At 38.1% G+C, this 25,781-nt stretch overlaps 3 protein-coding genes across 4 annotated transcripts in view; 2 read left to right on the top strand and 1 right to left on the bottom strand.

Moving 5' to 3' along the window:
* The window catches only part of LOC101856918 (O-phosphoseryl-tRNA(Sec) selenium transferase), an 11,096-nt gene extending 847 nt beyond the window's left edge, over window positions 1–10,249 (top strand). The window contains exons 2-10 of one of the 2 annotated variants that reach the window (XM_035971963.1): window positions 1,355–1,488; window positions 1,774–1,928; window positions 2,612–2,730; window positions 3,625–3,783; window positions 4,818–4,971; window positions 5,427–5,659; window positions 6,653–6,838; window positions 7,676–7,766; window positions 8,479–10,249. In XM_035971963.1, coding sequence (XP_035827856.1) covers window positions 1,375–1,488; window positions 1,774–1,928; window positions 2,612–2,730; window positions 3,625–3,783; window positions 4,818–4,971; window positions 5,427–5,659; window positions 6,653–6,838; window positions 7,676–7,766; window positions 8,479–8,704 — 1,437 coding nt within the window. In that variant the 5' untranslated portion in view covers window positions 1,355–1,374 and the 3' untranslated portion in view covers window positions 8,705–10,249. The remainder of the gene's footprint in view (window positions 1–1,354; window positions 1,489–1,773; window positions 1,929–2,611; window positions 2,731–3,624; window positions 3,784–4,817; window positions 4,972–5,426; window positions 5,660–6,652; window positions 6,839–7,675; window positions 7,767–8,478) is intronic. The other variant, XM_035971964.1, reaches the window with a different exon arrangement.
* A 6,743-nt stretch (window positions 10,250–16,992) lies between these two features.
* LOC101857137 (28S ribosomal protein S26, mitochondrial) lies at window positions 16,993–21,946 on the bottom strand. The gene is made up of 4 exons (XM_005106651.2): window positions 21,587–21,946; window positions 20,736–20,867; window positions 19,059–19,182; window positions 16,993–17,280 (listed from the first exon to the last, which is right to left on the bottom strand). The coding sequence occupies exons 1-4, from the start codon at window positions 21,811–21,813 to the stop codon at window positions 17,104–17,106; spliced, it is 660 nt and encodes a 219-aa protein (XP_005106708.1). The 5' UTR covers window positions 21,814–21,946; the 3' UTR covers window positions 16,993–17,103.
* Window positions 21,947–21,998: 52 nt separating this feature from the next.
* Window positions 21,999–25,518, top strand: LOC101857357 (5-formyltetrahydrofolate cyclo-ligase). The gene is made up of 4 exons (XM_005106652.3): window positions 21,999–22,187; window positions 22,750–22,883; window positions 23,455–23,710; window positions 24,597–25,518. Exons 2-4 carry the CDS (start codon window positions 22,770–22,772, stop codon window positions 24,836–24,838), a joined length of 612 nt encoding a protein of 203 aa, XP_005106709.1. The 5' UTR covers window positions 21,999–22,187; window positions 22,750–22,769; the 3' UTR covers window positions 24,839–25,518.
* Window positions 25,519–25,781: the final 263 nt, after the last annotated feature.

A 25,781-nucleotide genomic window follows, 5' to 3' on the forward strand; every position in this document is an offset into this window, starting at 1 on the left:
GGCTGGCTACTCACCGGTACTTCATGAAATTAGTTTGTACTGATTAGAAGAGGAGGGTGAGATCAGATGACAAAATAGAATGTAAGCATAAAGTCAGATGAATGATCACATGTTGGAGCGACTTCTTAGTCTTGGCCTTAAAGTCCTTTAACTTGAGACTAGATTCTATAATGTGTATCATGCTACTGGGCCACAAGGCCCAGGTTCTTGTGTGCTTTATCAATTACAGTTGAACCTGCCTTAACAGAAACCTATAAAGTTACCTCTCTATAAAACGGAAACCTGCTCAACCTGGAAATGGAAAGAGAAATTCCTTCCCTTTCAAGGGTTTTAACCTGTCCAAGACAGAAAATGCTTTGCTGGCTCAAGAAGCCTAATTTGAAACAAACTCCCAAAATTTGGTTCCACGGACCCTAGTCTTTAAACCATGCTGTCTAGCGAAAGTGGAAGGAAGGGGTGCATTTTGGGGGCAATCGAGTCCTGAGCGATGTAGTTGGTCAGGGCGGTGTGGATGGGGGTGTGAAATCTCACCATTGCTTGTGAAAGTACTCAAGTAGCGCTCCAGCAAGGGAACTTTCTTGGGAGCCAGAGGTGTGAAATTAATCTAACCAATGCCTGTAGCCTGATTTTATCAGTGGAGCAAAAAAGTTCCTCAAATCATTGTAAGATAGATGCAGGTGAGGGTGGCATTGGTTGATTCTACTTATTACCCTGATGGGTGGGGCTAAGTGTGGGAACTAAGGAGACACTCCAGTGTTTTTATTTTTAGGTCAAACAATCTATGAGGTGCCAGCACTGGTGGCAGTGGATAAGTAAAACTGACACATATCGGTACCTGGATCAGAGAGGCTAGGATAGCACTTGGGAGTTGTGAGGTTTTGACCAACGCTTGCTGACTGTACAGGTGATTTTTGGTCCCACTGTGCATGGGCTCTTCCCCCAGAAAACTGAGGTTTAGGGAAGAAAATAAAAACCCTGAGTGACCTCGTTAGACCAAAACCTTGGCTAAAACGAAAAAATGTAGAGGCAGATTTCAGTTTAAAAGCAGACTTCATTCTATATTTTGTACAAAGATGTCTACAAGAGAGACATGGCGTAAACAAAGACATTGTTGAATAGAAACTGGGGATAAGCAACAGAAGGTAACGGCAAGTCAAGACCAGTTACAAGATGACGCAGATAAACATGGCTGGGAAGGCTTTTGAAAAGACACAAGTTTATGCAACAATGTGTTGAATATAACCATTTATTTTTATTCTTATTAATTTTGTTAACACACATTTCAAATGAATAACATTTTTTGTCATGTTATAGTTTTTAACATGATCTACTTTTATTCTTCCTTTTTTTCTTTCAGTTTTGAATCCACTCATCATGAATCAAGAGGTGTTAGATTTATGCTGCAAGCTGGTTCCGGAAAATTATGTCTTACAAGGTGCCCAAGCAAGGAATACTCATGAACACAAAATCAAACATTTGTTGCAACATGTGAGTTTGGAGTGCTATTTAGTACAAATCATCAAATGTACCTATCGTTTTGGGGTTTTTTTTGTCTCGGTGATATGGAAACTTTTGTTCATGACATCTGTTCTATTTTTTAAATTCTTTTTCACTTACTTTTCTTGAAGTTGTTTCAATGACAGAGAAGATACTTTGGTTTTGGTATAAATCTTGGATGGTTGTTTATTGTTGTAGAAACAGGTAACTATTTCTGATACCCTTGACATGAATGCGTCATATGGATTCAATATAAAAATTATTATTCATTTTCAGAGAAAAATTCCAGAGGATGGCTGGGACGATCAGACGATAGAGCTGTTTCTCCAAGAACTGGCGGTGATGGATAGCAACAACTTCCCCGGCAACTGCGGTGTTGGTGAAAGAGAGGCTCGGATTGCTTCACAGTTGGTGGCAAAGAGACATTACAGGTTGCGTTACCATATTTTGTGAAAGAGATTAGGATTTATCATCTGATATGTGATTGAAAATGTGACTGTGATATAATGTCAAAACAAGACGGTAAAAATCTTTGCTTAAATAAAAACTTCAAGAATTATAAAGAGAGCGTGCCTGCCTTTCTTTACACCCTTCACTGCAAAATTTAACTGGGGATGAAATATTGTTTATTGATAATATTCTGTTTGGAAATAATTCTATTGTGTCATTAAATCAAACAAATAAAAATGTGTGGTTAAAACTTCAACCCGTTTGATAAATGTTGGAAGTGGGTGGTTGGTGGATGCTCTTGTGTGGTCTGCTCCTTCTTTCCTATCAAACATCTATCATCCTTTAATCTCTCCTCCTTTTTTGTGTTCATTACTCTCTTGTAACACCTCTAATCTTCGGCACTTTTATATGGCCTTATTGTGTTGCAAGTGCCATAAAAACTTTTAACAAACAAAACAAATGTTGGAAGTCTGAAGCTTATTTGCATAAGTAAACCAGCATGCTTATAATTGGTGTCCCTTTCTTTGATTAGCTCAGTCTCTTTCAATGCCTTTCTTTTTTCCAGGTAAAGTAAAAATTTATTAGATTTTTAATAAGTGTGATTTGTTCAGAGGGCTCAGTGTTGCACAATTTGTAATAGGTTCCCATTTTGTTTTCTTTCTAGACTGGGCCATGGCATTGGACGTTCAGGTGATATAACTGCTGTGCAGCCCAAAGCAGCTGGCTCCAGTGTTCTCATGAAACTTACCAACAGCTTGGTTTTGGATGCCATTAAATTGAGTGGTATGAGTTTTTTTCCTGTAAGATAAGAAATTTTGGTTTTGACATAGTTGTTATTACCTGCTCATTCCCCCTTTACCTTGGGATTGGAAAAGTAGTGGATTTTTGTAAAGAATAAGAAAACAGACATGAAACTATGTCGACAAAATATAGCTGGTGCAGATTGAATTTCCAGTCTTCAGGGACTGTCCAATCACCTTTGCATGATATGGTCATCTGTAGGCAGTCAGCCTGCCTTTCATTCTTTGAAATTCTAATTGGTGAATCGAATTCTAGTATTTTTATAATATTGCCTCTGAAAACACACTTACTAATACCTAGAGGTCACGTAAGTTCATTCCAAAGTAAGGGGAAATCATTTTACCAACTGTGGGTCTAACCATAAGTCATCCGGATTTTGTGTTCGATTTAGCTAAGATCCCATTTGCATAAGATCCCCTGTTTTTCCTTATTCCCAAGCACTGGGATCTTAGATGGATACTACAGCATTTGACACCAGGGTTCTGACATCTTTTTGACATCTCAGCCATCTGATTGCCAGTGGATGACAAAGTTGTACAGCCTAAGTCACATAATTAAGGACCAGATGATCCTGAAGAGATGACTGCTAATGACTTCAGTTAAAATACTTCTCTGCACATGTCCTTGCTTGTGCTGACTTTAAATTTTTCATCTGAAAATAAACATATTTTTATATTTGCTGCTGTGACATTTGTACTTGGTTTTGTTGAAGCAAAGTGGATCTAAAATCAACAGAAGGAGCTTTTACATTTTCATTTTTGTCATCTAAATGTTCTTTCATAAAATATGTTGTGACACACAGCATCTTAAATAAAACAGGACAAAAAACTTACATACCGGCATTGTGATGGTGAATGTTTGATTTTGTGTTCCCAGGCATCCAGTCAACCAGCTCGTGTTTTGTGGTTCCCATGGCAACAGGAATGGCCCTTGTTTTGTGTATGCTAACATTAAAGCAAAGGAGACCTAAGGCCAAGTATGTTTTGTGGCCTCGGATTGATCAGAAGTCTTGCTTTAAGTCGATCGTAACGGCTGGTAAGTAATTGTCTCTTTCATTATTCTTTCATGTGGCGGAGGGGTCAGTGCGCTCGTCTCTGAAGACAAATTTTTTTCACCTCTCATCCCTGCCTGCCCAGCAGTAATGAATGGGTACCTGAATTCGGAGTTGGGGAAGTAAAGACGGCGTGGAAAGGAACTGGCCATCCTACTACAATATGTCAAAGGCCCAGGAAGTTGTCTCATCGGATACGGGAACAACTGTACTGTACTCTCACTACTTTGTGATATTGCTCAGCACTTAACGAATTTATTGTTAATAGTTACAAATTCTAGCATTTAGCCCCTTTCGGTTCACCTGTTTGGTTATTTTGCAAGTTTGAGAGGTACCCTTAGAGACCCACCCAAGATTCTGTTTCCATTTTCCGTGATTATTTTGTACTTGTACTTTCGTGAAGCTGTAATACAGAAAATTCCAGCAGATGGAAGTTCACTCATTCTTCAGTTGTTTGTGACTTGCGGCTAAATGCCCAGTCACCAGGAGTATTGTAACGTGGTTACTTGATACATTGATCTGGTCTGCTCTTTTTTTCATGAATCCTTTTGTCTCTATCTGCTTTCTGACACTTAAACACTAATAGATATTGATAAAACTGGAACATCCATTGAATCTGATTACTCTTGGTTAACAATCAGTGTGTGGTTCCATGTGTCATTATTGTGAATTGTTCTTTCCAGAAATTTCCTGAATTTTGTAAATTAAAATCGTAAGCGTGGACACATGTTTGTAAGTTTATGCTGGTGAATACTGATACGTACGACATATTCCTGTCAATGGGGATTTAGGTCTTGATTTATAACACGAATGCATGATTATCTTTATTAGTACTCTCAAAATTTCTGAATAAGAAGTTGCGTTTGTTTTTGTTGTGGACAGCACATGGGCGCCTGCATAAATGTAATCTTTTAATATTTAGTTTTGGAGGTAAGAACAATGGATTGACTCTCATTCTTATTTGATTGTATAATTGACATCATTGAAAGTTAACTTCATATTTATTTCCTCACCATAGGATTTGAGCCTGTGATTATAGAGAACTGCCTTGAGGGAGATGAACTGAGAACAGATGTAGCAACCATCAAACAAAAGATCGAAGATCTCGGGGCCGACAATGTTTTGTGTGTTATGACCACAACCAGCTGCTTCACCCCAAGAGTGCCCGACAGGTAACACGTTCTGTGTTCAATTGTGCTGTCTTGGGCTCTTTTCCTTTCTTTTTTTTTCAAACCTCTATGGGAATTATCATTATCTATTGAAAAACTGTCATTGTCTGTCTGCTTTTCCACTATAATGACTAAATTTTTTCTTTAAATGTCGTGTTTCTAATACATGTATGTTTAGAAATTATAGATAATGTACACAGGAGTAAGTTCTAATACTATTGGTTGCAGCAATAATAATACTAGCATTTAATTTATGAAATATGTTTCTTATTCTGGGCTAAATTTGTCGAACTTCAATGGCTTGAACCTGAATTGTAACTAGCAGAAGCTTTTCTACACAGCTTTTGTAATGTATATGTATGGAAATCTGATCTAGTCTACGCCACAATTTAGGGATGATAAGGGGCCTTGGCATAAAAGGTGGTTTTAAAACAATAATAACTTTTTTGTTTCTTCAGATTGGAAGAGGTAGGAAAACTGTGCAAACAACAGGAGGTTCCTCATGTCATCAATAATGCTTACGGAGTACAGTCGTCTAAGTGCACACATTTGATTCAACAAGCTGCTCGGGTCGGGAGGGTCGATGCTTTTGTTCAAAGCACAGACAAAAACTTCATGGTTCCTGTTGGTGGAGCTATTATTGCTGGTTTTGACAAGAAGTTTATTGAGGAAATTGGAAAGTCGTATCCAGGTAACGGTCAAAGAGTGATTGTCACATCAGTCAAGCCTGCCTAAAGCAGATTTGTTTTAATGTTTATCGTGGTTTGTTTTAATGTTTATCGTGGTTTGTTTTAATGTTTATCGTGGTTTGTTTTAATGTTTATCGTGGTTTACTCCTACCTTTTCGTGGAGAGTAACATAAAAATAGAACTGGAATTTTTGTTTTATTTTATGTGAGTTTGACATTATCCACTTATTTGTACCAATGTAGTGGACATTACCTTGTCAGCTCATATGACAAGGCAGAAATGGGACTCTGACATGTTAATATAGAGAACTTTATATTGAAAGGTTAAGGTAGAAAAGGACAAATTTTGAATGTTTCCGAGACTCATCGTTCGTTAATTACAGTATGTCTGATCACTGTGAGTGGTCCATCTGATAGAAAACTCTTCTCTTAGTATCCAGGTGCTTCTTCTTGCTTAGTACTGGTCTCTGAATGGTAACTCTTTCTAATTTCAATAGAGAAAGGATTGGGACTTAATCATGAGTTGTTCTCTACTGTAGTTTGGCTGAGAGACTGCTCGTCAATATCAGCTTTTTCCTGATCTCTGAGCTCCAGTATATTATGAGGTACCTAGCATATAGTGACGTCAATTGCCTAGTGGTTAGGCTTTCAGACTCTCAACCGCAAGATCATGGGTTCAAATTCAGTCAGGGACTGGATGTTGTACCCATGGGAAAAGCACTTTATATGAATTTTCCTCACTTCACCTAGGTAGGAATGGGTACCCAGCTATAGGCAGCGAAAGATCTTGTCAGTTTGTTAGTGTTATTGTAGTGCCTGCAATCTGTAGCTTGCACTGTATGGTTCCTGGGAAGCTGAGAATACTTCTGTGTGATTAAAGGCCCGCTGGAGTAATAATGGTTGTAAAGCGCTTAGAGCATGCTGTAGAGCGTGATATGCGCTATATGATAAGTGCAACTGTTATCATAATTATTATCTTCCTTCATGTACTTTCAGGTAGAGCATCGGCAACGCCATCTCTAGACCTGCTCATCACTCTGCTGTCCTTGGGGTCAAGTGGATACAAGAAACTGCTCGATGAACGCAAGCAAATGTTCTCATATTTGTCGTCATCGCTGTCAGAATGTGCAGCTAGACATGGTGAACGTACTTTACAAACAAAGAACAACCCAATCTCATTAGGTGAGTTTGTCTTGTTGAAGACATCAGAGTCTTGGATCAGTAAATAAATATACAAGTTGCTTGGCATAAAAATGCTTTCAGCCAACTATTGCCTTTCGTGACAGGGATCCTTTCTAAAACATACGTTTTTTTTTTTTTACAGTCGTTCATTTGTAATATTGCAAAGTTGGTTTTTGTTGTCACATTCTCATCCCTGGTGAGTTGAGCCTGTCAAATTGGAAGCTTTCTTTAACAGTTTCTGTAGAACCCTTTGTGTAATGTAAGAGCCTTGTTGCCATCATGTATCATTTTGAGTGGTTTTAGTTAAGAAATGACAAGACCACTCTAAGTTATTGTACCGGCTATCTTTACAAACCCTTGGACAGTTATAGTGGGTGTATGGTGTAGTTTGCTCCCTCTTTCATGTCAATCATGTACTGTCCTTATCTGTCCTCCTTTTTTTTTTTTTTAATGTTACTCTCAAGTAACACCGCTGATCTTCAGCACTTAAGATAAGATAAGATAAGATACATCTTTATTGTCCAGATCCTGGCACATTGGTTTGGTGTTCCACCACGAGTACATACACACACACACACACACACACACACACACACACACGTACAACGTGCACACACATGCACACACAAGTAGGCTTACAATCACATGCATAATATAAATGAGCAGCAATATAAACAATAATAACCGTAAGCTAGATACACACTCAATGTTATTTTAATGCATGCCCTAAGGTCGTAAGTACAGTAAACACTTATGTGAACTATTAGAGTTGTGAGTGCTGTAAAACTCTTCATAAAATAAAATGAACAATTATAGTACTGTGTGTCCCTCATGCAGGAATCACCTTAAGTCTTGAAGACGACCCCACAGGAGTGAAGGCCACACAGATTGGTTCCATGCTCTTCACAAGATTTGTCTCTGGGACGCGGTGAGTGCTCAGTGAGCTCCAGAGAAACGGGTTAGAAAAGTTCTACTTAATCTTCTTGACTGGTCTGCATGGCTCTTATATTTCACTGTTGTCAGTGTCTGCCAATTCCATTGTGATGGGTGGTTTGTCTGTGCTGTGGTGTGGTTTGCTCCTTCTTTCCTATCGAACATCTATCGTCTTTATCTCTCCTCCTTTTTTTGCTTTTGTTACTCTATTGTAACACTTCTAATCTTCGGCACTTATATATGACCTTATTGTGTTGCAAGTGCCATAAAACTCTTACTAAAACTAAACTTCACGTTTGAAAAATAGCAAAGAAGAGAATTGACATTAGATGATTTGAACAGCACTTATTATGTATATATATATAATTTGACTTAGGCAGACGAAGCAAGCAAGTGGAAAAGCTTATCTTAAACTTTTAGGGCTTTAAACCAATGCCTTTTAGAACTGAACAAAACTAGTTGTTGTTGTCCTGTTCCAAGTTCTTCTCAGTCTTCTCTTCCTCGCTGTCCTTTTACTACCCTGCCTTCCACGCTTCCAGGATTATTTTGCTAAGGCGGCAAAGGAGTCACATCTTTTCCTGACTTGTCTACAGTTTCTTACCATGTCTTTATCTCCTCCCCCCCCTCCCCCCAAACCTTTGAATTATGGAGAAAATTTGTGTATCCATATCCTTTTATTTTAAGATTTCTCATTATCTCACCTGCAGAGTTGTTGCACCTGGTAAAGACAATCGAGTGAGTGGATACCATTTCAAGAACTTTGGCGCCCACTACGACAACTACCCGTGTGCTTACCTCACTGCTGCAGGGGCCATTGGAATGACTAAATCAGACGTGGACTTGTTCATCACACGCTTGGATAAAGTCTTATCTAAGTATAAGACCACACCCTCCGAAGAAGTACCCGCTGGAACTGAAGAAAAAGATCCTTAAAAAATCTAGCAGCTTTATCTGATTCAATTTAGTGCCATCATACAGTATTTGCCACAGACCATTCTTGTCCACTATCAGATACCATTTCAGGTCCACAAAAACCCATGTTCATTTTTTCGATTTTGACTTCTTTTTAACAGACTTGCCTGAGAACAAAGATAGCATCTGTGCATCACCTGCCTTTGCTAATCCAAACTACGCATTTGTGCATCCCTTGCCTTTGCCAGTCCAAACTAAGCTTGACTTTTGTTCTTCAGTGCTCTTACCTTCTGTTCAAGCTTTGTGGTATATTACTGTTTCTCTTGTATGGCTCAGAAGTGGAAAATGAAATAGTTCTTTTGGTTTAGGTTTTCCTTCCTTTTGTTTCTTGCTGGTGCTGGCAGAACCTTCTGTATCTCCATACTTCATTCTTTGTACAGCTCGACTTGTCTGTGACCCTTTGAGAAACTTATACTGCTCAGCACTCTGATACGGGACATATAACTTTTTTACCTCTTTTTTATCTTTTCCGATCAAAGTTTTATTTATACAGTTGACTAACTGTAGATAGTTGAATGAGCTTTTCTTGTAAGTATAATAGATGCATTCTTATAACAAAAGAATGCATTGCTGTTGTGATTGAGCCAGGCTTCAGTTTTCACCTCGTGGTGTCTGATCTAAGTGTGTGCTCTCAGTCTCTGTGTCTGCTGTTGGGGGAATGAGAGCTGCTCTGCTGTCGTTAACAGTGGAACATATCTTGGTTCACTTGTCATGTCTGTTTGTCAACGTTACGGGTAATCACTTAAGGCAAAAGGACAAACCAGGGAATCTATGATCAAGTTCTGTTGAGGAAACAGAGCTGTGTTTGTTGATCTACTCTCTTTTTAGCAATGTAGCAACAGGGTGGGGAGGAAGTGAGCTGTATTTTTTAACATGTGTTTTCCATTTCTGATGCTAATGGCTGATACACTTGTACTGATGTACCTTAAAATCTTAAAATGTTTTGTCGTGAAATGAAGGCAACCAGAATGAAGTCACATACCTGAGATTTTCAAAGATTGTCTGTCGTTTCTCTGATGTTGTTAAAATTACAAACTGGAAGGTGGGGTTACTGTGAGCAGGTTTTTACCTTTCAAATTGATAGGCCCTACTTAACTATTCGGAAACTAAAGCAAAGCAAGGATTTACACTTGGTACTCAAATATACTTTTGAAAAAAATGGAACCCAGTTCTCCTAAGCTTTATTGGTGTCAAAGTTAAGATTTCTTGTGTGGCCTTTTGGCTACCTATTTGAGTTTCATCTTATTTGATAAATGTGTATGAATATGAAGGAATCATTTAGTTCTGCCTAAAAAAAGAAAAGTTTTATTTCATTTTGTTGAAACTAAAATTTGTAGAGATATAAATTTATGTTTTTATTTGTTGGTTTGTCTCAGCTTTGGTATCTGACTTTAGTTATAACTTTTTTCTGAAACTGAAATGGAAGATAACTCTTTTATTGTGGCGTCGGTGGCCTAGTGGTTAGGCTACCGGACTTGTAATCGTGAGGTTGCGGGTTCGGGGGTTCAAGCCGAGGGCCCGACGTTGTGTCCTTGGGAAAGGCACTTTACACGAATTTTCCCCACTTCACCCAGGCGAAAATGGGTACCCAGCTATAGACAGTGAAAGATCTTGTCAGTTTGTTAGTGTTTGAGCGCTTAACCAGCTGCTTGCACTGTATGCTTCCCGGGAAGCTGAGAATGTTTCTGAGTGTTCTATAGTCTGCTGGGGTAACTATATAGTGTAAAGCACATAGAGCTTGCTTTCAAGTGGGGACATGCGCTATACAAATGCTATTTACTTTTACTATTATTATTATTCCAAAAACTAGAAATTTGTCAAATCTGAGACAAAGCAGTCTGTACTGCAAATATTTGATAAATGTAACCTATTTTACCTTACTAATCGGTATCTACCACTGTGGGTCAAGGTGATTCAGCATCGTTGGCCATTAACACTGCCATTACTCATCATTACTGCCAATACTGTCTTCATAAAACATACACATTTGCAATGCTGGAAGACATCACATACTTAATCTGCGCTCACCACATGCATCCACATCCAAAACTAAGTAGGGTCTAAGAAAAAAAACCCTTATTTTTGTCACAGATGAATTATTGTAAGTTGATTGATCCGATTTTGTAACTGATAACTCTCTACACTGGTATTTGCATCATCTATACATATTATATTTGTGAAAATTCGTCACTTTCATCGCCTAGAACTTGCGAACCACTTAATTTTCAAATTTGACAAAATTAATGGTGGTTCAGAATCATTTAAAGAGTGCTCAGTTTCATTGAGGAGCCTGAAGTCACTGTAGTTTAATTTTCAGTTTTTCTTTAGTTTCGTTTAGATCTAATCTTGGGAAAGTCCATCTTCTAAGATGCCATTGTAAACAAGTGAGGTTTCCGTTCACTAGCCATGCCCACTGTTCCACACTCTTTTCTCTCAAGATTTATTGCTTCATTCCTGTAGAGTGTAAATATAGTAGGCCAATGACTTTCAGTTGATGTTAACGCACCGATCATTCCTTTCATGGAAAGGGGGCCCAGTTAGTTACATATTTTGGAATTTCCGGCCTTAAGTTGCTTTCCTCGTTTCATGGGGCTAATCTTCATCTTCACAAGTGTCAGCATTTTCCCCTTGCCATAATGTCATGTACACTGGCAGCTGTCACCCTCACTCTCAGCGTGCCCCATTTTGGACACTAGCACTGTCTCTTGCACCCTGTCTCGTTTTCTACTTTGTTCTAGATGGTGGACTGTCCGGTGGTGCACTCTGACATACTTTTAGTTCCCCATGTCATGTGGCTTCTGTTGCTGTCCTGCCTCTTAATATTGTGTTGCGAAGAAGCATAGAATTAAAACAAAAATCCCACATACACAGTTAAAAATATCCATTATTAAAAGAAACAAGATCAGAGCATAATTTTAAAATGTCATCCCAACTCCCCCCATGACTCTTGTTTTGTAATTTCTCTCTTGAATGGGTGTTGCTGTACACTATAAATGTACATGACATGTGTTCATGTTTCAGTTTGTGATTTACATTCCACTTTCAGAACCTGGTGGAAAAAAAGATGCATAGCTATTTTTGAAATTATTTGAGTGGTGTTTAATTCTGTGTGTAAGTTTGACTCCTTTTATCATGTTTTGTCTGTATAGTAAACAGATCTCTTACTTAAAATACATGTTTCTATTTTTCACTAACAATGTTGAAGCTTGTGAATTTACACTACTGTCTGTGTTAATACAGTTTTGATATTGCATTCTACCCGTTCTTGCTTTTCTTTTTTTACAAGACAATAATCTCTGCCTTTGGGTGGTTGGGGGTGTTTTGGTGTGGTTTGCTTCTTCTTTCCTAACAAACATCTATCGTCTTTATCTCCCCTCCTTTTTTTTTGTGTTTGTTACTCTCTTGTAACCCCTCTAATCTTCGACACTATATATGACCTTATTCTGTTGCAAGTGCCGTAAAATTCTTACTAAAACAATCAATCTGTGCCTAATAATTGTGTGTCACTTGCACTCTGCCCCATCACGTACTCTGATCTAGTTGCTTGTTTCATCCTGTTGTTTTATTGTTGTAGTAGAACCTGCTCAATATACAGTCGCACTTGACTTGTGATAAGACAGACTAACACCAGCAGAGCATATTTTACAGGGAAAATTTAAAAAAACGCATTTTGTTTCATCACACAACAGCAACCCAGTGGCCGTAGAGTTGTTTACCTTTATTTTCAATGGTTTAGGAGCAATTCTAGTTAAAGTTCAGACCTGGCTTTGACCCTCCATGTGAAATTATGAATAATTTGCCATCAATTCTTCAAATAAATAAAAAATTGATATTCTATGGATCTGCAGTCTTATCACAAGGGAAATGATATAGGACATTTTTATTGGCACTTCCCTAGATTTTCCCAAATGTTGCTGTCACACTGTCACTTCTCCTTATTTAGGAAAATACACGTAGATCTAATTACTCTTATGATGACCTCCTTTGGATAAATTTTTACAAACAAAGCAAGAGAAAGTTGCAAGAGTGTGACATGAGAAGAGAAAAATGCTTGGTTGTAGATTGTCAAAAGAGATATGTTGGTACATGTACAATGTACCCATCGACGGTGGACAGGAATGGTACTAGACATAATGGTACATGCAGGTCTGATGCCAAATATCTTGTTTTCTAGAATAACCCTGATGAGAAATGCTTTACACGAGTGCCTACAAGTACAAGTCTAAAACTGCAAGTTTTCCCTCATTGTTTTGCAAAACTATGAGTGCTTGAGAAACGAGCTTGCCTTTAGACAGGCTAATTTACAGCAAAGAATTTGTTTTACAGCTTGCATTAATGTAGTGTAGAGACTACAGTAATCTGCCAGCAACCCAGAGTCCTTTGGCTTGTCTGTTACATTATATAGTTTATACGACTTGTACTATAATCAAGCACAGGTGATCACTCAGTAAACATATTTCTGTTGACGTAAAAGTCATGGGTTCGAATCCCGTCAGCAGCTTGATTTTTATTATTATCATCCAAGTACAGGTGTACAGCAGTTAGGTGATGCATTATTCAGTTTTAAATTTCATGAAAATAGACCACATTCCTAATTTTTTTTTTTGGGGGGGTGGGTGTATTCTTCGTATCTCTTTGATCTTTCTTTTGCACTGGTCTATTGTCTCATTTGACACCAATACATATATTACATTGTAACTGCAGGGTGCTTACTTGCCCCAGTTGTCAAGATGAAGAAAAAAAAATTGGCATATTAAAGTTCTTATTATAATTGTATTGATGTATGTCTCATTTTTTTAAGGCTCAATGTGATGAATTTACTTGTAGAAAAGTTGCATTTTCTGCTGGTGAGCAAAGAGTTTTTATAAGCCCCCCTCACCCGGAAAGACTAACAAACTAAAAGTTGAACTATTAAATCCAATTATGTTTTCCAGCAACGAATGTTGGGACAATTTAACGTGGCATGACTAACATGTGGCCAAGTATCTAAACATATCATACACTGACACATAATCTATATTGGCAAGGCCTTGGCACATTCCTATGAACAGACCATCACATGTATTTTATACATGCTGATTCCCCTAGCATTCAAAGGACTTTGAGCTCAGATGGTGAAAATCATACTCGCTTGCAATGCCAGCCACAATGCTTTGAATCCCACCATGCTGTTCTTGCACTTTGGTTTTGAATTTTCATGGGTCCCAACCATTTAAAATAGATGCAAAATTGAGGTCCAACTACTTAACCCTTTCCGTAACGTCATGTTTTACAGTGGAACTCGGATTTAACGAGCTCGGATTCAACGAGATGAGATAGATTCCCTGTTTTTTTCCTTCTTTAAAATCAATAAAAGTAACCCGCATTCAACGAGCACTTAAATCAGCGAGCTTGGATTCAACGAGGTCGCTTCCAGGGTGAACAGCCCCCGCAGACATGGCGTCGCTCATTTTTCTCCCAGAACAAACTTTATCTATTCCCAGAAACCATCCATTGCACCTGCATCATGAACCATTATTCACGTAGCCGATTGCATGCGACCAATCAGCGGCCTTTTTAAATACCTACACGTGTGTTGTTGGCAAGTGTACGTGTCTACTCTGGCGTGTGTCGGGGTCGGATGGGCGGCCTGCACACGTGTGGCTGTGTGTGCGTGTCGGGGAGGGGGAGGGGGGCACTAGCGGTCCGGGCGTTGAACGTCGCATATATACAAACGCGTCAGTCTTTTTTTCCCTCGGCAACTGATCATTATTACAATAATAAGCTAGTTTTGACGTAGATCTACATGTATAATGAATTGTGCGCTGGTCTATGGAATCAAAAGTTGCCGTATGCTCGGCTCTACACAGCAACACAACTTTTTCTTGGTAAACAATCGAGATGACACAGGCTTGTGTATTTGAACGAATCGGTCTTTTTTTACACAGCTCATAATATGCAGGCATTTCAGGCACTACTTGTGACTTCTCTTTATACATAACTTGCTCAGTGCCTGTAATTATCTACACAAAACCTCGTGTTTGCTATAACGAACACTCGGATTCAACGAGATTTTAGGTCAGGCCCAACGACCTCGTTGAATCCGAGTTCCACTGTACTATCGTATCCATACGACGTGGGGAACTATGTGTCACCACTTTCCAAAAAGGAAATTTACTCATTAACCCTTAAAACCCTGAATTCTTTTTTTTCACACCTCCCTAGAATCCTGAATTAAAATTGAGATACTAGAAAAAATTAGGTTGGTTCATTATTGTGTCTTTAATTGTTAGATTTTACTGAAGTTTGAAAATGTTATTTTTGTATGAATGCACAGTCTGAACAAAAGGGGAAAAGGTTAAAACACTGGTTTTTAGGACCAACTCTATGATTTAAGTCTTGTGTGTGATCTCCGACTCCACTTCAGTCAAAGTATCATTAGACCCAGCCGTAGATCTAGCCTCTGGTAGCTTTAATGGTGATCCCCTGCCAATTCCACTATCGTCAAGATCACCATCGATGTTATGCGGAACATTGCAATCGTTTTCAACTGTCATATTTATCGATATATCCGACTGGGAGATCATTTTTGGGGTCTGGTTAGGATTTTAAAAAATGTCAAAAATGTTGTGGCCTGAAGGGCCTGGGAGCGAAAAGTGACTAATTTTTCTTAAACACTCGCAAATTTCCCAAACTTTCGGTGTTGAACTGCTCTCATGACATTATCTGTACTTTCTGCTCGTGACAGAGTCATCTGGAGTTACATCCCCTGTTTCTAGCACTGGGAATTAAACGATAAAGTCGACCAGCGGTTACCAGCGGTACAGAAAAATACGGCGTCAGCGGTTACCAGCGGTATAGGGTTTTAAGGGTTAATCCAATACACTTTGCATAGCTAGCAGTCCGTCAAAATGATTTTTTGAGGAATGCTAAAAGTTTCAAAGAGATCTTCGCACTAGAAGTATTCTAAAATGTGAAGAATACAACCCCGGGCGTAGAAAATGACCCCATGGCGTACAGATAGGGTTAAACAGACTCACTACGTTTGCTTGTGTGAGTTAAGAGAAGCAAATCGACACAATAATGCGGGTTTTTTTTTTGTAGAGGTTTTACGGCGCTTGCAACTGCATAAGGTCATATAAGCGCCAGAAGATTAGAGGTGTTACAAGAGATTAACAAACATAAAAAAGAAGAAGGGTAGATAAGGACGATAGATGTTTCATAGAAAAGAAGAAGGTAACCACACTAGAGCACTCACCAACCACCCACCAATAATGTGAAATAAATTTAGTGCTGAGAAAAATGTAAGACAGACAGACAGACACAACAGTGGCGCCCTTCAACCCTCTACTCACACTGTGCTTGCGGGAGCATCAGACCCATAAATAACAATAATACTAGAGGCTGTCATGTGAGAAGTGGCAGGCAGACAAGACACACTTGTTAAAATTACATGATCCAAGGTCTTGAGCAATGTTTCAGCAGGAAAGAGAAGAGAAAAGTCAGCAGACAAGGCAACATCATCTATAGTCACAAGTTGTGGAATTATTTCACCTGCTGGTCACTGAATGCACAGCAGTATCTGTGACTCGCATACAATAAATATATCTATCAAGGAATTTTCCAAATAAGGTGATCATGAGGGGGAAGTTCCAAAAGATACTTTATAAATTAGAAATAGAACTAAGATAGTAACTTGACAGTATTCATATATGAGTAACGAGAGGAGACACTCCTCAGCACAATAAGCCATTTGAGGCATAGGTGGCCTACTGGTTAGGCTCTCAGACTCGCAACTGTAAGGTTTAGGGTTCAAATCCTGTTAGGGGCCCGATGTTGTGTCCTTGGGAAAGGCACTTTAATTTTCCTCACTTCACTCAGGTGGGAATGGGTACCCAGCTATAGATGGCGAAAGATCTTGTCAGTTTTTTAGTGTTTGAGGAGTGCGTGTAACTCACAGCTTGCACTGTATGCTTCCCAGGAAGCCCAGAATGTTTCTGAGTCTACTAAGTTCTGCTGGGGTGATAATAATAATAGTAGCAGAGAGCATCCTGCAGAATGTGGATATGCGCTATAAATTTATATTATTTAGTGCTGGAAAAGAGCAAGACAGATAGACAAAACAGAGATAGTAACAAAGTGAATCTCTCACTCAGACCAAGGGCTGTTATATATTCAAGACTTCCAGAATTTCAAGAGGGAACTCCCAAATAAATTTCTGTGATGGAGTACACTTTGCCCTTATAACAAAACATAAATAGACACAGAAACAAATTTCCATCACATTTATTTCAAACTATCAACATCACTCTCATACATGTCAAACAACTGACACACATAGCATTTCAAAAAACAAAGAACGAAAATGTATGAAATAATCATCAAGTGTTTGCTTTCTTCACAGTTTGTTGATCCCTTTTCTCCGAGACAGCGGGATTTTCCCCTGGCAAAATGTCCCCAGTCTTTGTGATCGCATAGTTGTAGTCACTTCTGCTGTCCAGCATTTTTTCAATCTCTTCCTCAAGGTTTTCAGTTGTAACAAAATTTACTGCAGAAGCCTGAGAAAACAATTTGAAAATGGAACAACATAAATAACACACTAAGAGAATTGGAAGCACACATGAATTTCCTTCTTTTCTGTCTTGTTTGTTATATATAGGGTGGGTTTAAAGTCAAGTTTCTTAGAGAAAAAGGTGACTTTTGAATTTTATAATACTCAGTTCCATAAAACTGAGTCAGTAGAGTGGAGAGTCTTGAAAATTCCCTAAAAAAACTAAAATGTGGGAATGCTCTGTAGAGCCAAAATGATCACGTCACACCCATACATGTCTCATCATCACCAAATAGCCAACATATTTTACAATAGATCAAAATATGGTAGTAGATCAAAGTATGTTAGCTCTATTACTGACGCAGAAGTTCTAACAAAACATGTTTTGCAAATTTGTCAGAATATAAATAATAATAATAATAATAATGAAGATCATTTCTATAGCGCCCACTCCCGTGTTAACACAGCTCTAGGCGCTTTACATAAATGCATGTAAGAAAAATATTCATGCACGCGACACACACACACACTCACACACACACACACTCATATACACACAAACACACACACATATACATATACACACACACAAACACACGCATACACACTCACGAATACATAACATGCACACATGTATGCCAAACACACACAAACACACATTCACACACACACACACACGTACACACACACACACACACACACACACACATCTACTTGCTTATCACACGCTCACGATTACACATCGTCACGAAATGAGAATAAAATAATATATACACTGCAATTCACAAAATACATAAATGGATACATAGACATTTACATAACATTGTACTGAACATGAATCTACTGACTTAAAAAGGATGTCATTAAATGTGTCTTTAAAGATTTTTAAAATTTAGACTCAGATGTTGTATGTCTCAAGGGTTGGGGAAGTAGAAATATATATATATATATGCTGATTCCCTTTCTTCATGGCAAGAAAAGGTTGAGCACCAAAAATTGCAGTGCTCCTGTCCTCTAGGCATTGTTAAAGCTGTTTCAATACAGTACCTAACATTAGAAATCAGTACAAAATTCACCCTTTATGTCCATTCCACAGTCTACATGTGTCATTCTCACAAACTTATATATATATTCCCATTGCTATCCACTAAAACCATAGACATTTCTTCCAGCCAAAGTGTGTGAATTAGGAAAAAAATCTTCATTACTGGTACAAAAGAACTTTGTTCAAAATTGATCAAACTTTTGACAGCAACACTCCACAGATGTACAGTATGAAGACTTGGTGGAAAGACAGTGTTATTCTCTTTATTGAGATGTAGGGACCTACAGATCCAACGAATGTTTGTGGACATCGTTTAGCAAACAGTTAAGTTTAATCAAGATGGAACTAAAAACTTTGAGATTAAAAACAAAAAATTTTGAGATTAAAAACCAAAAAAAACATAACAGCACACGCACCAATACAAAACAAAAAATCTCATAACGGCAGTGTGGGTGAACAAACTTCTTTTCTAAAGCCAGTCTTTTATCCAACGAAGCCCTTTTTTAAACTTGAAAATCGAGGACGAAATGTAACATAACTGGTCTAGCTGTATTCGTTGATATGTAGGCGATTACACAACGATAAATTGTAACAAAGAAATATAGTAAAATGCTAGTCGCTGTTCCCTGGTAAAATGACATCAGCAATCGCTGTTCCCCTGCACAGCCAAAAAAAAAAGTAAAAATCAAGAAAAAAAAAAGAAAGAAAAAAATTCAAAGACTCAAAGAGTACAAACATACCTTATTTTGCTGTAAGATTTTCTCCGCCTCAAGGCTTCTCTGCAGTCTGGCCTCAGCTTTTTGCTGCATCACATGTTGGAGACGTTCTTCTTCCTGTCTTTCTTCTTCAGATTGTCTTTGTTCCCTGTCACGTCACAAATTGAAAAAGCAGAGCAGTCAAAAAACTTGCCAGACAGTAGAATGTGATAATGACCCAAGGCAAATATCTACAGCAGAATCTTCAGGAAACCATTTTCCCTACAGAGCAGCTTTTATAAGACAAACTGCCAGAGTGCAATCCAATTTGTATATTCCGTCTTTTAAATTTTCTTTGCATAAATACAAGATGTAATTGTAATCGTACAAATGCACTTTCTATCTTTCAATTCAAAATCAAAAGAAAAACTGACGAGCTTAATTAGAGTGCCACTAGTAGAATGCTACTATGAGAAAGAAAACAATGATGTGACAATGTCATTGTGTGCATGATAGAAGAAATAAGGTAGTAAAAAGAGTTGACAAAACAGCTCAAGTCAGTTGTTAAGTGTTTGTTGAACAGCTGCATTTTCCAAAACATTCAACATCACTCAAAGGAGAAAAAAATGAAGACAGCTGAAAACAGACTTAGATTCACAACTTCAAATGAGGCTTTTATCTCTTAACTCACTGGCGACTCTGCCTTTTTCCAGTTTACACGCACTGGAGACTGGCATTTTGGGGGTATTTCAATATTTCAAACAACACCCTTCCCAAAGACATACAACCCCCATTTTTACACACATAACAGATCTAAACATGCCTAATAGTACAATATCTTTTATAGCATTTTTAGAAATGATTTTTTGAAGATGTGCTAAAATTTGCTGCTTGCCAAATTTTTTGATGTAATGTCTTGAGTAAAAAACAACAAACCCAACAAAACACCCCAAAAAATCAACCTTGTGTGTCTTTTGTTGTGTTTTGGGTTTCAAAATGAATAAAAAGTTCAAACTCATGAATAGGAAGGTAATCGATATTGGTAATCCTCATGTATTAGCTGTGCAATCCACTTCAGTGTGAAAAAAACCCAGGGTTCCAGACAAAGCGGAATATTGCATTAGAAAGCCTTGTCTAGATCTAGAACATTCTCCATCAGAATCAGTGCTTTGATGCTCCCTTACATTGAAATCAGGATCCCCATGGTCTGAAATATCATAATCAGAATTTTCTGAACTGTCAAAGTCGTCAAGCACTTGAAAAATGTTTGCTTTTCATGCTGCCAAGTTGGTGGTTGGCAGATGCTCTGGTGGGGTTTGCTCCTTCTTTCCTATCAAACATCTCTCGTCCTGATCTTTTTTTTAGTGTTTGTTACTCTCTTGTAACACCTAATCTTCGGCATTTATATGACCTTATTGTTTTGCAAGTGCTGCAAAACTCTTACTTAAACTAAACGTGCTGCCATTGTACTGACAAACATGCGACAACAAAGGTCAGCTGCACAGAAAGAGACGTTTGCGAGCATACTTTACTGAGGAAATAATGGGAAACTTATGCTCGCAGGGAGTGAGTGAACTACCTCTCGGGAAAATATTGGTGCTCGCAAATGCAGCGCGAAACGTTTCTAGTGAGTTAAAACTATCCACATGGTTGAATTTACGCCATTCTAAGAGAGTGTAAAAATTATACAACTTGCTTACAGCAAACTTTTTATGAAATTACCTTGATGTAGCCAGCATCTGATTCCACTTCTTGACTTCCTCCTCCATCCATGCAAATTCTGCAGCTTCATCCAACTCTTGCTTTTCTTTGGTTGTTACAGTCTTTTTAGACAGTTCTTGACGTAAATAATGTCTGGAGGAACAAAACAATTTTTTTACCACTAGATCTACAGAAAGAATGCATAGGACCACAACGAAGGACAAAATAATGAGGACCAAAGACATTAAAAGTGGTTGTGCGACAAGAACCTAAAAAAACTCTTCCAATGAAACTTACATTTTTTAACATAGTTAACTTTGTTAAGCAGGAAGCCATTTAACACGAAGTTCAGCAAACATGAAATGATTAAAAATCCCTGTTTTATTCCCTCTTTATTCTACTGGAAGACGATTTGAAAAAATAGATGCATGTCTGAAATACGTCATTTTAATAAATTATTTCATTATTTGGGCCAATCACAGAGATGTGCTAGGTGCTCGCTGCAGCTTCATGTAAAAAATACAGCAGTTTGACCTACAAAGCAGTGAATCTGTGTGCCGGAGCTGGAGTGAAAGTAGAAATTTACCCCAGTAACATCCACATGATTTAAAACGGGCGTCTGATTCTACAGTGTCATGACACATACAAGGCCTGAGTTTAGCGTATAATAGGTCTACATAATAAAGAATGAACACTACTAGATCCAGCCCACCCCCTTTTGCGGCAGTAGATCTAACTTCGTCACAGTGCAGCCCGCCGTGAAACTGTCATAAATTAGTTTTGTTTACATTTTTTGGTCTAAACATATAAAATTATAAACAGTAACAGGAGACACGTCAATCACTGCACTAACGTAAGAATGCAAGTCTAACCTGATGCCTCTTACGGTGGCCCGGTAGTGCTTGTATCTACTCTCCAGTTCTTCATGCTCTTCAGGGTCGATAGGAGTTGGTTTTCGTACATAAAACTCCTTGGACGCAGCAATAGGAAGCCAGCGAGGTTTACGATAGCGAACAGACTGTACAGTAGGCACATTAATTCTCGATAAACAGCTGCTCCTAAATGAAAGGCCAACTATGGCTCGTACACTGGACGCCATAATCGAAGACTTTAAAGAAATAGACTCTAGATTCTAAGTTCTGTAAGGAGCCGTTCTGTAAATGGTTCACTGTTCACAGCGGTCAGGGGACGGCTCAGACGCCATGATTTATAAGGTCACGATACAAACGCACTGCAGCACTTTTATTTCCGGTTCACTCCTCGTGCTCATTTTACAACTGCTATAACTGCTTCAAACTTCAAACTTTCCAGCCACCAACCAGCATTACCAGTAGAGCCAGTCAGCTGTTCATTTTCTCCCTCTCACACACAGTCTCACTCTCTTCAGTCAGCTGGCCTCTGGCTCTCAGTCACGCTCTGGCTCTGGCAAGTTGCAACAACCAACTCGCCCGACCCTAGACTCCTAGACTCAAGGTCTCGCTTTTACTTTTTATCTCTTTGCTACCCTGTCAAAAAATGATGGTTGTGTATGAAATAGGCATACCGGTATTCAAAAGAAAGTTCTGTCGTGAGCTTGCTGTTTTTGATTGGGCACTTACATATGTAGATATTCTAATATTGTTACTGAACTTAACTTACTGTCTCTTCTTTTGCCAGCACTCTCTCACTCTGCCACCACTACTACCACTACTACTACAACAAAAAACTACTACTACAACAAAAAACTACTACTACAACAAAAAACTACTACTACAGCCACTACTCACACCACCACCACTACAACTGCACTTTTATGAACCTACTACATGTACTACTATTATTAGGCCTTTTGAATTATTCTAATTTTAATGCTTATAATTACATCACCTCAGCTACCACCCGTTGCCAATTTGTGGGCCTGTAGTCTGTAGCAGATGTACTTCCCACAAAGCCAAAGCATACAATTTTATCCAGACATTCCATTTTTATTACTCTTATAACTTATGGTTTAACTAGCTCTCCTCACCTTTACTTTCTATTGCTTTGTCATTTTTAGGGAGAACCGTGAAAAGAAGCATGTCTCAGACCATTCAGCAAACCAAAGCTGTCCTGCGAAAGGAAATGAAACAGAGACTTGCTCGCCTGACAGACCATGAGAAAAGTGTGCAGTCATTGATCATCTTACGAAAGGCAAGCCATACGCAGTATAGCTTTAACTTTATCATGTTGTGGTTGTTTTTAAAAAAAATAATCTTCTGAAATTTTATGCTATCTGTTTTGTAGCTTCTCATTCTGTTATTGAATAGCACAGAATTTGATATTCCTGTTTATTGAAAATTGGAAAGGGGAACCTTGGGGACAGTAATGACTGAACTTGGATAAGATGAAGGTTTTCTAGGGGAAAAACCCTCACTTATTATTCTGTTTTAGTGTTCTGTCTAAAACTTAAAAACAATTCTGGAAATCCATCATTAAATGGGCTTGTATTTCATTGTCCAATAAAAATCACTACATGCCTACACTCAAACACATTTGAATTAGACTCTTGTCACCCAGGGTCAGTTATAATAATAGGGGTTTGGTGAATTATGGAAACATTTATATATATGTTGACACTTTTGAGTTATAAAACACAACAAGAGTGCCAGTGTGTAACTGTAAGAGTAACAAACATTTTTTATTGTTACATGTATCTTTCTTCATACATATGTATTTTCATTTGTATGTGTGTTCTCTTCATAATGCCAACTGTTTCCTTCAGGTCTTGTCATCAGAAGTCTATGCACAGAGTAAACGTATATCGATTTATCTTCCAATGAAAGAAGAGGTCTGCACTTTGAATATTTTGAAGTCCATGTTCAGAGATGGTAAAGAATGTTTCATCCCTAATTACAAAGGAGCAGAAATGATAATGGTACCGTTGAAATCATGGGATGCCTATGAGAGATTGCCAGTAACGAAATGGGGAATCAAGCAGTCTGAAGAATTTGATGCATCGCAGGATGCAAATATGTCAGGTGTGTATGATTCAACTTTTACTTTTTATGCAAAACCTGTAGGTTTTTTAATGATCTCTTTGATCACAAATGTACATTTTTTACTTGACTTAATAAGTGGTCTGTTTTGAAACATAGCCTTCCTGCTGTTTAGTTTAAGTCTTACAGTAAAGACTCAATAACTTTTTCGTACATTCTGTAATTTTGAGGTTGACTAGTCTATAAATTTTACATTCATTACTGCTGTGATACCTTGTTCCAATGCCATCTTTAAGTCTGTAACATGTAATGTAGCAAAGAAAGTAGGTCAGATTCTTGGGGATTAGCATCCTAAATAACACAGAGTACTGGGTATTTCTAAAGCTCACTACTCCAATTTTAACATTTTTTTGTCAGTTTATCTTCTAGCAAGTCAATATTCAACCTTTTAATTTTATAGTTCTGTATTTGGTTACTACTGATGCAACAACTTATTAAATAATGTTTTGGCGTTATTTCAGAAAAAGAGGGCCTAATAGTCCCTTGCATTTTACATAGGCTACTGGTTTTTAATATAATATGCATTTTTTTTGTTTGAGGCTGAGGATATCACAGCATTATTGTGTACAATAAGTTTGAATAAAAGTATTTCATAAAGAGTGTTTCGTGAGAAAAGTTTTAGTTTTAGTTTACTGGGCCGGTGACTTGAATCTTTTACTTTTATTACACAACTGTCATCTTTGCAGAGTGGGGTTTTTTTTGTTGGTTGAATAAATTCTGCTTAGAATCTTATAGTGCATGATAAAGGGGAATAAACATACGGTGATATCTTTGGCTGTGGAAATTTTGATATTTTCAAATGAAATCTGCTCATCTTTATATGCCATGTGAATGAAAAATGTTTTTCCTTGATTGCTTTCTTCGACAGGTGGGCTGGATTTGATTTTCATGCCTGGCTTAGCATTCACAACACAAGGAGCTCGTCTTGGCCGAGGGAAAGGGTACTACGACCAATACCTCAACAAGTGTGATCAATCAGGGTGTCTTCCAAAAACTGTGGCGTTGTTGTTTCATGAGCAGCTTACAGAGAATGTTCCAGTTCTTGAACATGACAAACTTGTTGATTCTTTGATTTTCCCTACCCAAGAGGAGATAGAATTAGAAAGATGATGGGACAGGATAGCCTACTTAGCTTTTGAGTTCTTGAGTGAGGGGAGGGGGATTGTTAAAATGTATGAATTGGAATTCGGAAACAGAAACTGATGTTTTGCTGGCCAGCTTGGCAAAGTGGTTGTATGTGTGTGTGTTTTTCGTCGTTGGTTGTTTTTTTTCCAGATTGTACCAGCTACTCCAGAGTTTAAATAATGTTTTTGCAATGAGTCTCACTTGTTTCCTTTTTCAGCCTGTTGTGACCAGTGGTACGGTTTTCTTTGGTGCCATTATTCTGCGCAAATATTGATTTAAATACATTCTAAGAATATTGTTTTATTCTGAATACTGTCATGTATAATTTCTTCGTTGCTGCATTGTCAGAACAAGGAAAGTAAACATACCAGCAGTGTACCAGTTAATAATTTTTACTATGTTAATTTATGTTGACAATACCAGTTCTTTCTGCAATATACTTACGTGCTTTTAATGCAATTATGGGTTGCATGTTGATACTTCTTGCTGTCAAGCAAGAGATGTACAGAGCCATAGGTCCTTAAAGGAATTTTTAAAAAGAATTGAATGGTGTATTATTTTTTTGGAAAATCTTGTCTCTGAGTACAGAAATCCATTTTCATATCTGACAATAGGCCTACATATTTTCTGCCATCTGGTATTGCTCCTTATGGACTTGCTGATACTGAAAAAAAAATTGTGAACTTTCAAGACTGGATTTGTGAGTATAGTAATGTGAACGAAACTATAAGTCAATTGGAGAAATCTTTCGCTGCAGGTCTATCGAATGGCTTGCATAATATGGAATGATTGAATGTAGGAAAGTGTGTGAAGGATGGGGGGGTCCTGGCCACTGCCCATCATCTTGGGCCTTCCACATGTGTGGAGTCTGTTTCCTTTTTTGTTTGAAAAGTTGGCATCTATGAAAGTGAAAGTGATAATTTTTGTG

The sequence above is a fragment of the Aplysia californica genome, unplaced genomic scaffold (assembly GCF_000002075.1).
Source record: "Aplysia californica isolate F4 #8 unplaced genomic scaffold, AplCal3.0 scaffold00548, whole genome shotgun sequence".
NCBI lineage: Eukaryota > Metazoa > Mollusca > Gastropoda > Aplysiida > Aplysiidae > Aplysia > Aplysia californica.